The 17,372-nt window shown below is 39.9% G+C and overlaps 2 protein-coding genes and 1 long non-coding RNA gene across 3 annotated transcripts; 1 reads left to right on the plus strand and 2 right to left on the minus strand.

Moving 5' to 3' along the window:
- Positions 1-819: 819 nt before the first annotated feature.
- Positions 820-3,767, minus strand: LOC116038931. The gene is made up of 2 exons (XR_004102203.2): positions 3,164-3,767; positions 820-1,968 (listed from the first exon to the last, which is right to left on the minus strand). It is a non-coding gene; the product is annotated as an uncharacterized LOC116038931 (long non-coding RNA).
- Positions 1,728-6,734, plus strand: colca2 (colorectal cancer associated 2). The gene is made up of 5 exons (XM_031283647.1): positions 1,728-1,917; positions 3,754-3,851; positions 4,267-4,327; positions 5,197-5,510; positions 6,159-6,734. Exons 1-5 carry the CDS (start codon positions 1,911-1,913, stop codon positions 6,507-6,509), a joined length of 831 nt encoding a protein of 276 aa, XP_031139507.1. The 5' UTR covers positions 1,728-1,910; the 3' UTR covers positions 6,510-6,734.
- A 4,044-nt stretch (positions 6,735-10,778) lies between these two features.
- LOC116038898 lies at positions 10,779-12,639 on the minus strand. The gene is made up of 2 exons (XM_031283596.2): positions 11,888-12,639; positions 10,779-11,802 (listed from the first exon to the last, which is right to left on the minus strand). Exons 1-2 carry the CDS (start codon positions 12,238-12,240, stop codon positions 10,779-10,781), a joined length of 1,377 nt encoding a protein of 458 aa, XP_031139456.2. The 5' UTR covers positions 12,241-12,639.
- Between the last annotated feature and the right edge of the window lie 4,733 nt (positions 12,640-17,372).

The raw sequence follows: 17,372 nt of genomic DNA on the forward strand, positions 1-17,372 counted from the left end.
TCCTTGTATGTGTGTGTGTAGTCTAAGTGATACGCATGTATACGCAGTATACCCACTAAGAAAGCTCCAGGATTTCCATATACCCACTTAAAAATGCCCAATGACACGCAACAACATACTTTCCATTATAGTTTTGATATATTTTGAATTGTCATCTGTGTTTTACTTTCTTCACATAGGCTAAATAAAGGTATTTCCACCATAAAAAGTGTATCTCAAAAGGCAGATTCGGGCCAATATATACAGTACAGTATACCCAATACAATACATTAGATTACACCACTGGTAAACGCATACACTGCTACTACACACGGACGTGCAGACAGTGCAGCTGGGAAGAGGTTCTGATTTCTGACCACTAGGTGGAGCTCCAACACCACTGCTGCAGCGGGAGAAGGGAGACGAGGAGACGAGGAGCCGCTGCGCTGCAGACATGGACAAAAGCCATGCATGTGATGGGAGAGCAGAGCAATGGGAAGAAGGAGTTTTATGTGTGCACTAATGTGAAGAGGGAACTTTACGAACAGTGCTTTAGATGACTAACGATGGCTTTTAAATGGGCGAATATTAAATATGAACATGTAATATTGATCAAAATCTTTAATTTTCTTTATAGAGTGGGGATAGGCTACTGCAACTACTAGCCTACTGCAACTAATAATAGCAATAATTATAATAGTCATGATAACTACTAGAGTAGTATTAATAATAATAATAATAATAATAATAGCCTACTAATAAAAATTCCGGAATTTAATGGATAACGTTTGACCAATCTGAGAGACAACATTGCTCTCAGGACATAATTAGTGTAAACTATTTAATTTTGCTGTAATTTTTGATAATTGTGTTACTTATCATGTGTCTCCCAATTAAAAAAAAGAAGAAAAAAAAGTGTATTGCAACATTTTATACCGGCTGATGTGAATATATTGCTGCTGTCTGGTGCACGAAGCTGCCAAAGTTCTCAACGCAACCTTCTATAAAGGATTCGAAAATAAATGCATTTAAGCTTTAATGAAATTTATATGGAAGTGATTTAGTGTTTGAATTAAGAAGGTATATTTAAATGTGAAACGATTCCCTGTCAAACTGTGGATCCTCACTGGGAAATTTTCTTTCTTTTTTTTTCTTTATTTTTTTATAATGTAAAGTGTCTAAAAGGTAAAATTATAAACGCAAAGAGCTGCTGAGTCTCCCCCCTGCATCCTTCAGCAGGTGGGTGTACTCAGAGCACTTGATAGAGGAGCTGAAGGCCTGCGATGGCAAAGATGGCTACTGTCATTTGCCACGCCCACTTCTTTGCCACTTTCACATGTTTTTCTATGAAATAAAGCTTAAAGATATGTTTGAATATATTGTGGGCATGTAGACTGGCCGCAGTGAATGCGTGATCGCAGATATAAGGTGAACTGCTGTGTTAAAGTTGTGTGCAAAAAGCATATAGGCCTGTAGTGCTTAATGAGGGGGTGTGATGCTCTGATATTGCAAAAGGAAGATAAAATTAATAAAACTATGGTTTATTTTTGGTCAAAGTGTGAAATACTACTATATTACATTATAGTGAACCGTATACAATGTTAATGTGGAGTGTTTTTTATTGAAAAATCGATAAAACTCTGTTGCCTCTGAATATTCAAATTGAAAGTAACGCGCAATCAAATCATTGTCAAATCATTGAGTTCTAGGGGTTTTAAATAGTAGGCATGGTGGGAGAAAATCTCAAACTAATATGTCCCCAGCTATATTACAATATTGTTCTATGCTCTGGCTCTGCTGTAGGACATTTGTGTTGAGATTTTTTAATACTTTTGCGCAAATTTCATTCTTGGCCATTTTGCTGAGGCAGAAAAGGACGTTGTGGAGTCCCACAGGTCTTCTCCAGGGAGCCTCTCTTCATCTCCACCATCATGTCTGGTGAGTTTCACATCGAGTTTTCGTCTGGAAATCATTTTGTGGCATTTTTTCCTGTTAGACAGAAAAGAAAAAAGAGAAAAAGGGAATGTTTAGTATTGAAGTTAAAAGCACACGTACAAAGGGAGGAGGTTTTTCCTGTAGATGCACATTTTAATCACACTTTTAAATAATATATAAGATGGCCAAAATTTTAAAATAAACTTCAAGTGATTAATCTTTGTACTTTAATGCCACCTGTTTCCAGTTGATGGGTGGAACAGGGGGCCTTTTCCATTCAAACAGTCCTATACAGCTTTACCGACTTTTATGGATTTATTGTGTTCAATTCCTATGAGCTATGTCTGTTTACACACGCTAGGGCATGTATATTTGTACTTCCAAGACATTTTATGAAAGATTAATAACTACTAACTACTAACATTTCAAGCGTAGCCTCTCTGTCCGCGCTGCTTGTGCGTAAGAGGACGTTATGAATAACCGTGTTAGAGTGGGATGTGTCTGCCGTGTAATTTTGGCCCACTGTTTGCCACATTTAAGACAAATCATGAAGTAGCATTAACTGTATGAATATTTATCAGATGATGTTTCGCTGCCGAGGCTTCGTCTCTTTATCAAATCGTCTTTTTGCAAATGGTTCGCCACTCCTGGGTGCTTTAAATTACGCCTTTAGGCATAAATTACGTGCACCTATGCCAGGCGTTATTTCTGGGTTACCAATCAAGCCTCACCTATAGGAAAAAATACTGCCAATTACTCTCGGTAAAAGCGCCATAGATTTTCACTTTTAACATACGTACATATCCAAGTTGGAGTAGAGCTTCGGTTTGAATTATAAACAGCATGAGGCTGAAATCGCTCTTAAACAACAATCTGATTAAACTGAAGCCCAAACAGAACTTTCACTGGATAGCCGGACACCGGTAACATGGAGCTGAACTGCGTAAAGAGTAGAGATTACTTTCCTGGATAGTTGTGGCGCTGCTCTAACCGATACAAACTTTACATTGGTATCGACTGTTATACACAGTTGTATAAAGCTGTATATAGCTGTAAGTTTGATTTACCGATCGATTCACAGATTATTTTCAGCTCTCTGTGGGTTTTACGCGATCGCCCAGAGTGCCTTTATCCAACTTTACCAAACGATCATACACGTCATACAACATCTAGATTGATCCATGTTTACCATTTCAACATTAATTCAGTCTTATATACGTTAATGGTCATAAATATATAGGCTACTTACGGTAGCGCATTTTGTGCAGCTTTCCTTTGTTCCTGGTCTGGGCGGGGTGGCTGTGGAGAGGGGATCACAAACATGCTGCAGTAAAAGCGTCTGCTCGCGGCGTAAGAGGAAACGCTGAGCCTTGGGTTGCCGTAAAAAGGGAGCCCTGGCCGGGAGCACTGGGGGCTCTTGGGTCGGCACAAGCGGGCGAAAATACACGGAGCCATAGCGCGCACTGATCGATGATAATAATGCAATTTTACGCAACACGGATTCGGACAAAACTTTGACTTTCACAGTTAAAACTACAGTTTGACATGTAATATACTATCTTATATATGTTGCTACCACAAAGTATTACATCCAACATTGTATTAGGGTGTAGGACAATATAGCGACATAATTGTTTCATGGAGAGATTGCAGTTTATTAGGGGGAAACACAATGTATGACATTCATTTTTTATTTAAGGGAAGACAACATTTTGTGTGCTTAAACTGACGGATGAGCTGGGGGGGGGGGGGGGGGCTGACTATTGTGGAGTGGAGAGGAGTCTGCCATTGTCTACTCCAAAGGAGAGTGTTTAGTGACATGTTGTTGTCTTCATGCAGATAAGAGGGTGTACCAGGGCGTACGAGTGAAGACCACAGTCAAAGAGCTGCTGCAGAGACACAGAGCCCGGGAGGCCAACGGCAAAAAAGTTAAAACGGTAACCATTCCGCCCTCTCTCTCTCTCTCTCTCTCTCTCTCTCTCTCTCTCTCTCTCTCTCTCTCTCTCCCAACCCTTACAGTCACTCTGCCTTTCTCACTTCCTGGCAAAGTAGAAGAAAAAGAACACTCATTGAGCAAAGCACAAACAGTCCCTGTAAATGATTGACTACCCTTCAGGTAGAAAAGATCCCAATGTTTTTTTTTTATTTTTATAAACAAAGCCATTCATCACGCACATACGCACAAACACAGATACACACACACACACACACACACACATTTGCAAGGAAAAAAAACCCTAAATATCGGAACAACGATATCTCTGTCAAAGTCAAATATCTAATAATGTTGTCTTTCTCACCCCTCCTCCCCCTTCTCCTCCTCCCGTCTTTCTTCTTCTTCCTGTTGAACAGATATCACAGATATCACAGGCATGCTTGGATCTTCAGGATCTTTGCGCGTCCACTTTTCCAAGTAAGTTTACCAGCAGCAATATCCACATACAGTGTCAAATATTAAATCAACCAATGAAAGCTGTCAGATAAAGCCCACTGCAGCATTTGAATCCAACCTGACTTAAAACAATTACAGGCTACACCTACATTGGCGATGTACACATTGCAAATTTAGGTCAAAAGTTGCTCGCAGTTTGCAGTGATCCTAATTTAAAAAAAAAAAAAAAAAAAAAAAAAAACAGCCATAACCACAACTACGAATCCCATTGTTTAGTAAGCTGTTGGAAAATCCGCACTGGTTGCAGTAAGACAACTGAAGCAGGAACTGTAGTTTGATTGATCTGAAAGAAGCAAAGTCAAAAACATACAGCATTCCTTGACGACAGACAGCAACCTGCCATGACCCCTCAGAACCAGGAACAACATACTCACATGAAAGCCTCAGTCACTCAGGAAAGTCAACTTGTAATGCAATTCTAGTCAAGTACTGTAAGCTCAATTCCAGAAGTGCAGCGTTTCGTCTTATAAGGCTACATTCAAAACTGTTGGCTGATGGTGTCATGACAATACACTCTGAACTTATATGCCTATTTAAATGTCTTCCTGTTGCCATGCAGATATTAGCATGCAACTTTTTTTTTTCACTCCCCCATTCACTCTATATGTCGGTAGATTGGGTCTAGGCTACTTATATTCATTTATTCTAATACTGACAAATTTTATTTAAAAATGCAGCAAAAGTGGGCGGATCTATTTTCTAAACTTTGGTGTGCAGCCGAGATTTATATGTTATATATTACAGACATGTGATGCTTATAGCCTGTGAAACGAGTTTCCCTTTGTTATAGGCTACTTGTTGAATATTTTGTATTTATTTAATTCCGTTAGGTCGCTATGTGGACCCTCCTCCTGCCATCCCCTCAGCGGACGCGAGCAGCTGTGGAGCGCGAGCCTTCCAGCTGCGCGCCGCTTCGTTCCCCGTCCCTGACAGCTCGTGCAACACCCAGATGCCGGAGAGCACCTTTAACGACATCCAGCAACAGTTCGGGGACATTATGTCGCACAGCAACGGCTACAGTAGCAATAACACCAACAACTACACCGGCAGCAGCTACAACGCCTCCCTGCCTCCCCCTCCCACCTTCCCGCTGCCCTGGTGCCATGGACTCTCCTCTGATGCGGACTACTATGACCATGGGATGGTAGGTTTCTCCCACTGACACTACCAAACTCCATTTAAAAAAAACAGCGTTTTATTGCAACAACAATGTATTGCAATTCTGTATTTAAAACTGATGTGTCTATTTCTAAAAAATAAATAAATAAATACATTTAAAAAAAAAAAAAAAAAGACTGTTTGATAATTTGGAGTGTTTTCAGTGAAGAATTATGGTCTTACAGTAATGAACGCTCACTAATGCTTCAGGAAACATACAATTGTATAGTTTTGGAATCTAGGTTTGGCATGGCTGTATCTGCTTTGCAGAGACCTGTGTTGGGGCTTGAAATCAGCATGTAGTAATTATATTTGTGTGGCCTGTGGGTACAGTTGGAGTGACTCATTTTGTTTTGTTGGTAATCAGATCAGTTTGTTTTTGCTTGGTAAAATAATCCAATCCTAAACAAAGTCAAATTGAGTGAATATCCTTAGTACAATTACACATCACCAGAGGAACATTATTATTACAGTAGTATAGAAAAGGAATAATTAGCTTATTTACACTGAAAACTAAAACACCACTCACAGGCGTCCGGGGTGAGCCTGTGGCCTACATTTCAATGACATGACACATTTGCCAACTCCTGCTCAAAATAATCCTCACCATCCACCATGTCTTCTTCCCATTCAGGCTCCCTGCTCCTCACCGGAGTCGCTTAAGCTCTGCAACCCCATGGATCACAACAGCTACTCGCCGCAGGACTCTTTCTCCTCCTCTTCCTCCTGCTACGCCTCACCCACCAGGATGGAGTCCAGCTTCCATGGCTTCACCTCAGAGCACTTCCACTATCAGCACTGCAACCTCCAGGACTGTTACTGCCTGTCCCACTGTTGGCCAGGCCAGCAGGAGAGCATCTCTGCCCCTGAATATCCACCTTACTACAACCCCACAGACTATCCATACACCTGTCCCGTGGAAGAGAACTATTGTATTAAGAGGGATTTGCAGATGAGCTCAGAAATGTGTTATAATACGTTATGATTGGACCTTCAGCAGTATTGTTTTGTCTTTTGACTGTAAATATTCTTTTGTTCAAGCACTCAGCAAAGCAGTTTGATTGGATGGTCCACTTTGCATTTCCCTGTGTGCTCTGATGAATGCAGAATGAATGGAAAGCCCGATATATTTGTATCAATGACCCTTTTTTACTACTAAGATTTATTTTCGTACAAATAACTTGTTGCTAAATAAAAACGTGTTAAACAATGTGCATACAAATCATTTTTCCTTTATAGGCTGATGTAGCATTCACATTTTAAAAAGTCATAAAACAGACACAGATAGTGTTATTTGGACACACAGGTGCTGCGCGCCTGCGTCAGTGTCAGTTCTTCTGTTAAATCAAGAACTTAGTCAATTTCATCAGGATCTGGTCCAGTAGGCTCACAGTTTACTCCCTGAGCATGCCACCACAGTTCTCTTCCATGTTGCTCAACATCAGGTCTCCTTCATTTACCATACACCTATCATAGGAAACTACAAAAATGTGGGAGGAGAGTAAAAATCAACAACACAGACTGATAACGTGTTGGGGCTGAACTGTGCTGTATTACAACACTTTGCACTGAAGTGAAGGAATCCTGAAAGATTTCACCTAACCTGCAGAGATAAAGTTGACTAAAAGGCACACACAGAAAAAAAAGTGCACAGATAACAGGTTTTTGATGCATATTTATTGAGAGGTTGAATTTGAATCATGCTGACATGATGAACCGAGTAACATATGTGCATCTCAGACCATTTTGGATAAATACTTGAGCAATTTTACTTCATGTCCAAACCAATAACTTTAACAGGCACCAGAGGTTAGGGGTTTCATAAATAACCATAAAGCGGCGCATGAAAACAATAGCAAACATACAATACTTAGGAAATGTACCAAGGGAAGTTGTATCACTTCTCCTCAGCTTATGTAATGACCACATGTCTGTCTTGTTCTTTGAGCTACTTGAGGTTCTTGACTTACTTAACTATCTCAACTGTGATAGCTTCCTAGGAAACTTGACATAAAACATAACTTAATGAGCAAAGTGATGAAGGCTCTCTTAGTTCTGCCTTTAGTACAATGTTCTCATTATTTTCAATGGTTGCATTATCATAAATATTACAGCAGCACAAATGTAGGCTGCAGTGATATTTGTGGAAATCTGGTGGGTTTCACAACAGTTACATTTTATTATTACACATATTTAAGGTTGATTCTGGCTAACTAAATATACAAAAAATGTGTTTATAGGCAACAACAAAAAACTAAATTCCCACCAGCATTACATGCATGTAAAAAGGGTACGGAAAGCTTTGAAACAACATTTGAACCATAATGCATTAAACAATACATTTAAAATATAAAACCCATTTTGATAGTTGAATTAAATGTACAGAGTTTGACATTTCAATGTCATTATGTTAACATGACCTAGATTTACAAGACCACAGAGGCAGCATAGGAAGCAAGTCTCCATTTGCCTTTTCTGTAAGTTATAGAATGGATCATGGTTTCACAGTGAGTATTACACTGCAGCACTGTTGAGAGGTTTAAACCACCAATCAGAGCGAGCTTGTTTGCTCATTTGTAGGATATTCATTCTTTTATTTACTTATCATCTTTATTGTATTGCATTTGCACATTATAGTGTCACTGCCCACTTTATTTCTGTTTCCTTTTGTTTTTCTCATGTCCATATGAGGGGTCATAGTCAAAGTCTAAATCAAAGACATGACAAAATCCAGGCTACTAGGATCCTTAATGAGAATACTGCCTAAGGCTGTACCAACCCCCCAAAACACACACACATACACACACACACACACATTCTGTTTTATGAGGAATCATGCACAAGATGAAAGAGCTGATGGGATTGCATTTCACTGGAATTGTACCTCGTACGATTTCATATGACAAATACGATTGATCGATTGAACATGTAAATCAGGTCATTCAATGTCGTATTGTTAATTGTTACCATGGCAATGCAGTAAACCATGTATCTCCACAACAATAACTTTTCAAAATATAATAAAAACATAATCAATAATGTTGTATAACATAATCCAGGTTTTCTTTACCCAATAATCAGGATCATTTTCTCAACCGTATAAAGGAAAACGTAATCCTTCAGTTTATCAAAAAAAAATGAAAATCATCAAATTTGGAGGTACATGGTTTGATATTGACTACTATTCACTACAAATGTATCTTCAGAATAATAATGATACTAATTAGAATTGGGGAATGGCGATGTCAGACTGTAAATTCAAAATCAAAATAAAGAACTTTGAAAGAATGTGTCGGACACAAAAGCAGATGAAAGGTATGTTGCCGGCTGCACTCCAGTGCCCCAGGGGGCAGCCAGAGGACGCAGCGACACCACACCTCCCCTCCATCTGCAATGTAGGCTGAAACCAGTGGCCATTGCTGTTGTCAGAGGGCCCCAAACCTGGCAAAAGTTTGCCCCGGGCTAAATCCATTGTTTTGCATGTAAGGAGCATATCAAATCCCATCATTGGCCATTCATGGTCATTCATGTGCATGTTGTGACATGGTGTGTAATTAGTAGATAGCAGAGTTTTGAAATGGAGAGTGAAATGAATACTGCAGATGTATTTATTGTTTTTTTCCCCCACTGCATCCCACGCATATGTGAGAGATTCCATGTGGTTCTGATTCTCCCAGGATGCCAAATTCTGCATAGAAAGTTGCTTCTAGTTTCTTAAATGAGGGCCTAATACTTGGGTGTGAAAACCTAATTCTTACCCTAGTTGAAATGTAATCATGTCTGTCTAAACCTTTGTGATCCCATACCTGCCTTAGGCCTCATAAACTGCTATAAACAGCTTCTTTTAACATTAAATCCCCCACCCCCAAGCCTAACCGAAAGCTGATCGTCAAAGTTGTAATCCCCTGCATGACACACAGTGAGCTGCTGCAGACAGAGACACGGTCAGGGCTCTCAGGCATTAAGGTGAAAGGCCTGGGGAATGTGGGGCTCCTAACTGACAACAGTGTTTGAACAGATCATGATATGATCCACCCTAACCTGATCTGTCTGCAGCTCCTCACTCTGATCTATAACTGTAAACAAGTCCCCACCATTAACCTCCAGGGTCACCGCAGCAGCCCTACACTTGCAAATGGTTTAACAAGGCAGCATGAGAGTGTGTGTGTGCGTGTGTGTGTTTGTGTTTGTGTTTGTGTGTGTGTGTCTGTGTGTGTGTGTGTGTGTGTGTGTGTGTGTGTGTGTGTGTGTGTGTGTGTGTGTGTGTGTTTTGACATGCTTCATCCCTGCAGCTGTGTGATAAGGCTCTCATAGCCTCTGATGAGAAAGTAGAGAATTAGTGGCTCACACCGTCTAGCCTGTTGTGAAGTTTCAGTCAAAATATCACAACACCACGCGTCTCCATTTTGGTTATCTCTCAGAGCTGGGGGCTGCTATCTAAAGGAGAATGAGTAAATTAAACCAATCTGTAAAAACCAAAGTCAGGGTTATCTTGATTGTCAGGGGTTCACAGAAAAGTCCCTGTTTCAGAACCAGAGCTGTGTCTGTATCAAAGTGGTGACTATATTATACTCTGTGAATGAATTGTTTCCCCTTTGATCGATCAAAAGTTATAAGTGTCCGAAATCTTAATTTACTGCTCGCTACACAATTAACTAATGAGTTTTTCGCATATTATGCTGAAAAAATTGATGAACGATTTCAGACACTGCACAGGTTTAGTGAAAGTCTGTCTGTTACTGTAGAATCAGAATCAGAATAAGTAGGTTTACACTTACAACAAATTTGCCTTGGTGGTTGGTGGATATAAACATATTACAGTTTTTTCTGATTGCTTAAGCACATTTTTTGTAACTATTGGCTATTTTTGCAAAACTCTAGACACAAATAAGAAAACCATTCACCCAATTATCAAAACATTGTAGTTCTCTTGCAAAAGCGAACACAGCTAGATTAACTCTTCACACCTTCGTAAAAATGGTGTTTTCGTGTCAAAGAGTAAACACAAGCCATCATCTACTAAGCACACAATGTGGCAACTACACACTGATGGTATGAATACAAAACACATCTGGCTTTTGCTTTCTCTGTGTACAGATGTCAATTTGAGGTCATACTTTTGTCATAGTGTCATGTAAACATACAAGGATCCAAACTTCAAGTATTGGTGTTTATTCACACTCATCAAAACCAAGACAAAGTCAGAACACAAAATAGTAATTTCACGAAAAAAAAAAAAAAGTATAAAAGACAATCAGTCTACATCATGTCGTCTTTCTGGGTCCGGCCACAAAATTTCATCCACATCGCATGCGATATCCTCCAGTCCAAGGCACCGGGGAAAATATCTCCTTGAATGCCATATCCAGGCTTGACATGATGCCTGATCAATATCTCCACATGCCTCCTCCATTGCCTGTAAAAGGGCTACCTGTTGATGAGGATGATGGTCGTACACTTTCCAACGCCAGGCAGAGAAGAACTCCTCGATGGGATTTAAGAATGGAGAGTATGGAGGGAGGTTGAGTGCCATGAAGAATGGGTGGTCCGTAAACCAGTTGCGGACCAAAGCAGCCCTATGGAAACTTACATTGTCCCATATGATGACATATCGGGTATGCTCTGGTCTCTGAACAGTGAGCATGTCATGTAAGGTGTCCAGGAATGCAATAATATGTGCAGTGTTGTATGGGCCTATGGTTGCATGATGGTGAACAACACCATTTAGGCTTATAGCTGCACACATGGTTATGTTACCACCACGTTGTCCTGGGATATTGATGATGGCACGGTGTCCAATAATGTTCCTGCCACGTCTCCTGGTTTTACTGAGGTTAAAACCGGCCTCATCTACAAAAAGTAGCTCATGTCCCATGGCATCTGCTTCTAGTTCCATCACTCTCTGGACAAGACAAAACAAATGCAACACATCAGGCCCATGCACAGCACTACAGTATGCACTTCCAAATTCAGAACCAATGACACTATAGCTTACCTGCACATAGTCATATCGCAGTTGCTTTATACGTTCTGTGTTTCTCTCGAAAGGAACTCTGTAAATTTGCTTCATTCTTATTCTGTGGCGCGCAAGTACACGACTTAGTGCAGAAATGCTTACACTGTGTATATTTTGAAAGATGGTGTCATTATCAATTATGCGCTGCTGTATTTCGCGCAGTCTTATTGCATTATTGGCAATCACCATGTTCACTATATGGGTCTCTTGCTCTGGAGTGAACATTCTTCCTCTGCCCCCAACATCTGGACGTCTAGCAATTCTGTAAAGTAACAATTTCAGTATTTTTGCATGTATGGTACTGTTGTGTTTCTCATTAGAGTATGGCAGTGCTACAAAGTACTTACCGATTCTCATTTCGAAATGTCCTAATGATGCTTGCCACAGTGTAGCGGCTCAAATTAGGCTGAACGCGTTGGCCAGCTTCCCTCAGGGTCATCCCATGGTTGATGACATGGTCCACTACTGTAGCTCTGATGTCATCAGTTATTCTATTTCTTACTCTTCTTACCCTTCCTCTTTCCCCTCCTCGTCCTCTTCTTGCTCCTCCTTGTCCTCTTCCTCTAACTTCCTCTAACCCTCTCGCTTCTTCAAGTCCATGTCCTCTCCCTCCAACTTCTTCAACTCCACGTCCACGTCCTCGTCCTCTTCCTCGGCCTCCTCTGATTCTCACTCTTCTCACTCTTACTGCTCCTTCCATTGTACTCCACACAGACAGCTTACCTGTGGCTTATTTATAGTGCTTAGGCTGATTGCAAAGTGAACTAATTATCTAAAACAGTTTTCACATGTGAATGTGTGCCAGACAGTTGGCAAAATAGTGTTAATGATAGCCATACATGTGTATAATTTTGCTAGTAGTGTGTTGGAAATGTGGTAATTGAGTGTAAGCACAGAGTTGTGTTTAAAGTTCTGCAAAAAGAGTGTTGTGCTGTGAATTGTGCCTACAGTTTTGCAAAGTGTGTGTTACAAAATTGCAAAATGAGTGCAAAGCAGTGTTTGTGCTTTTAGTTTTGCAAACTCAGTGAGTGGTTTTGCTATACGTATTAATAGTTTTAGAAATTGTGCTACAAGATTCACGATTAGCGCTTAAGCAATCAGAAAAAACTGTAACAGGAAATAAAAATAAAGTTCTGCAACAGTCAAGAGCATAAATATAGAATAGAAAATAAACAATAAAAATATGAATAAATTAATAAATTTTGTAAAATATATTTCCGTAATCTCCTGGTGTCTTATATAACTAAAAGGACAAGTTGAATCAAGTTATGAAAACTGAAACGTGATTAGTTTTTTAACTATTTGAAGTGTCAAGTGTTGACTTGTGCCCTGGTGCCAGATAGGCTCATATGTGCCAAACAACAATCAGTATTTAATCCAGGAATACAGCACAGTCTGAACTAAACAAACAAACAGAATATCAGAAATCTAAAGAGGGTTTGTGTTTTCCTTCTATGGTGCAATTTGCATTTAGCAAACATTCCTGAAACTAAATGTAGTGTGCTACTGTAAAGTTAAATACTGAGGGATTGGTGTGCATATTTGTGTGTACAGTGGGTATTCCACATATTCTGTTGGCAAGCTCCCTAATGCTCCTGCTGAACTAGCACTTGTGGAAAATCCCCCTGCAGAGGCTTGGCAACACCTGATCAGTGCAAAGAAACACGCACACTCAGGCTTTAGCAGAGCTCCTCAATCAGCTTTAGTTTACTTGGTATTGATGTTTCAGCATGCAGACAAAGACAAAAAAAATTCTAAGCGCTTTTAGATAAACATATGTAGGAGCTGTGTGTGTAGTGTTTGTGTTTGTGTGTGTGTGTGTGTGTGTGTGTGTGTGTGTGTGTGTGTGTGTGTGTGTGTTAGTAATGTAAAGCAGCGAGTGACGGCCAAACCAGACAACTTGTTGCTAAAACGTAGAAAGCTTCATAAAGCAGAAAAGTGTTAGAAAAGGTCAAGTTTGATGCCTAACTTTTAAACAAACACGGACAAAAACGCCTAAAAGTGCAATGGAGAAAATCAGCAGCAGCTACAGAGCTTGACTCCATCTGCATATGACAATTGAGCAAACTCCGCCTGGCGACGAAGACTATGTGACTATGTGTTGAAAGCTCTAAAAAAACTAGAAAGTAGTCTTTGAGTTTGGATTGTTTTGGCAAACTGTTAGAAAATGCTGCAAAATCACATTTTATAAGAGCCAGCATTTAGTAGCTCATGTAGGCTTAAGTGTTAGGCATGTCGGTGAAGCACTCTCTTGACTCCCTACTGTTACACTCACAACTGTCCCCTGTAAAACACCAGTAAATGGGAATGGGAACTGAGTGCGTGTGTGAATGGGTGAATGAGAGGCAAATTGTAAAGCACTTTGTCCTGTGAGGTAAAAAAAGCGCTATATAAATGCAGTCCATTGACCATTTACAATAACTAAGATGACACTATCATAACATTTTCAAACAAAGTTCATGTTAAAAATTGACCGTTGAAAAATGTGACATTACAAATGTCAAAATCTGTTTGTATAGCAGTCCCACTAAAAGTTGTTTTCATTGCACATTTCGTACAGTTGAGAGGACGATGGCTTATGACAAAGTTCACTATGAGGCTCCAGCTGTATCACTGTACTCACAGAGCACAATACATGTACTATACACTCCGTAAGTTACGCTAATGCTCTTAATCAAACTGGATGTTGTACATAGTACTTTATGAGACTCCTTTGAAGTTTTATGATCCAATTCATTGAATCAAATCCTTTGTGTCTAGTCAAAGTGCTGCCTTTGTCCTTGTTAATATCTAAGCAACAGAATGTCTGACTATTCACCCCCTAAAATGGGTGCCAGGTGAGAACAATCCTCCAATTGATCGGATAGATGTGAAACATTAAACTTTGGCATCCTAAATAAAATGTTATCAGTCGTGAAGAAAAGGTGAATGGTGAATAGTGTAAATAACATCACTCTGAATTTCGCAACAACTGATAAGTGAGTCCGTCACCTGTCTGTATTCCTATCAGAGGGTGTTTCTTTATTTAGTAAATCAAGGGCTGTTTACATTCATTCGTGTTGCCTTCACAAAACCCAAACACACACCCAGGCATGATAACAGAGACTCACTGTGCAGCCGCACTGCGAAAGTGAGAGGAAAGCCCTATTTACACATCAAACACAAGGTAAGTGGATGGTGAACAAACCTGATAGTACTGTACTGAGATAGTACTTTTTCTATTTGTGAAGTAGGTTAGTCAACACTATTAAAGTCATAGTATTCATATAAATAAATTGCAGCAAAAACAACCATGAAGTGATTTAAACTGATTTCAGTTCATCAAAGCTCTTTTGCTTTTTTCTGTTCGGTGTCTGGTAGCTCTTTGCAATTAACAACGCTCTGCAAAGGAAGTGATGCGTTTTATGTGAATGGTTCATTTACCTACTAGTCAGAAAGCGCCACCTATTGACATTTCTATGGAAAGTTTACCTGACATGTATTTCACAATATACATTAATCTAAATAACACCAGTGGGAAATAATCATTAAACCCTTCTTTATCACAACATTCCTGGCATTAACACTCTACCTGCATTGCCCCCTCATTAGATAACTGTATAGATATCTTCTAGGCCGACATGTGAGAACCGTTGAAAAAATGACAAAATGTGAGAAAGCAATAACATGCAGGCTCCTTTAGACCTCCTCACGTTTGTATTTGTGGCCTGCTATCTTGATGTGTGGTGTCGTGGACGGTTTAAGGGATAACCTTCCCTTTTTTTGTTTTCTCTCAGAGCGGAAGAACAGGCCTCGACATGCCTGCACCGGGTCCAGCACCACTTCTGATGTTGATGTTGGGCAAAAGGCAGATGAAGACCAAGATAAATCAAATGTGCAAGTAGCAAATACAATAATGATAGCTGATGATTGGCACTGTTTCTGTATAAGATGACCAGGACGTTGACGCCCTGTGGGCGTTTAGGAAACCCTTTGGAACGCTGTTAAATGTTTTCAAAATTGCTTACCAAAAACACCTGCCTTCGGGCACCTCTCAAGGTCACTTATGTTATTTGTTACGTTATTCATTTGTTTAATTGGGGGATTATGTGCATGTCCCGGCCAAGAAATAGTCCAGCACATAGCACCCTGTAAAACAGTGAATTGCCTTTTTTATGGTTGAGTTTTTATACGTATTGAACAAATGAATAGTAAGTGATCTTAAGAGGACAGCTGTTTCCCCCGTCTTTATGCTAAGCTAAGCTAAATGACTGCTGGCTGTAATATTTAACGGACAGACATGAGAGGGATATTTCCTAAACTCCAAATTATTCTTTTAAATTCTGAAAACCCAAAGTAAAAAAAAAAGATTGCATGCTAAAAGCCAGTTTGGTGGGGTGTCAAATATTGTTGTCTGGGTTTCCCCCCCTCATCCCCTACAACCAGTCAGACAATTTAACATCATCAATAAATTTAAACAAAGCACTACTGCTGCTGGTGCTACGCAACTCGTAAAAGGTACAACATAATATAAGGCTGACATCATAAAATGACATCCTGTAAAGATGAGTGTACTGTATTATGCTGTTAAAGTGCAAACAAAGTGTTTGACATGATTTGATAGTACAGGAGTTAAAATATTAAAAGACCACTTCAGCAACTTAAGAAGGCAAATAAACTCTGCCATTTTAGCGGGGTAGTGTTGACAAGGTGAGTCACAGTGTTTTTCTCCTGAGTCACTGCTATAAATTTGATTTCTATGGCAACCTGACACAGTTCCCAGGTTTCAGACTTTAATTAACTAAGATGCACAGCACAATAACGGCTGGATTACCATTACTGGGCAAAGCAGGCAAAAGCCCCCAAAAGCCCCAAATGCATGGCAATTGGTCATACTTTTGATAAATTGTACGGGATGGGAATATATACTATTTAAACAAAACCAATTTCTTTCCTAGGAGGGAAAAGTCATAATCTGCCCCAATCTGCCTCTGATTGGCAAGTACTCATTGCCTTCGGTGGTTGGGTTGATTAGGTTTAGTCAGAGTAAGACTGGTTAGGGCTAGGGTAAGAATATCATGGTAGGACAATCAAAGGCAGATTAGGGCAGAGCATACCTACGCCATCCTAGGAAAAGAAATATCCACAGACAAAACACAGACGATGGTCCTCACATGTTTAGACCCTTTTTTGAAGAGTGGCCCTTCAGCGTTAAAACTAAATTCATTATTTCAAGTGATATTATACTTACTGTATGGCACATATTTCTAGCTTGTAGTTAAACAATTATCACACAGCAAACCTAATAACTATGATATGACATTCCAGTAAAAAAGAGAGAGAGAGAGAGAGAGAGAGAGAGAGAGAGAGAGAGAGAGAGACAGAGAGAGACAGAGACAGAGACAGAGACAGAGACAGAGACAGAGAGGGAGGAATAGGGGGTTATTAAATTTTATTTATAATTTTCACACAACCTCTATACGGGGTTGGTTGTAACTATAAATGTTAAAGCCCTTTTGTAAGTGACTTATTAACATGCAGTCGTTATAAACCCTGTATAAAAGGTGACTTTACAAAGATTAAGATGTAAGCTTGTAATAGCAGCAATGAATATGAAAGGACTCTAAATTGGGGCGTATTGTGAAATGTGTATTCTCAGCCTCCATGGGCTGCCAGTTTTCTGAGACCCTGGGGCACAACCTTTCCATGAGAAGCCCTGGCGAGGGCTCCATGTGTCCCACCCCTGCATGCTATCAAAGGTGCTGTACAGGCATGTTTCTGCAACGCCTCTTGGCCCAAAGTTGAAGTGCTTTAAAGGGACTCTCTGTCAGACACTGCAGCTCTGACTCTGCA

This window comes from Sander lucioperca, chromosome 5 (genome assembly GCF_008315115.2).
Source record: "Sander lucioperca isolate FBNREF2018 chromosome 5, SLUC_FBN_1.2, whole genome shotgun sequence".
In the NCBI taxonomy this organism is placed as follows: Eukaryota; Metazoa; Chordata; class Actinopteri; order Perciformes; family Percidae; genus Sander; species Sander lucioperca.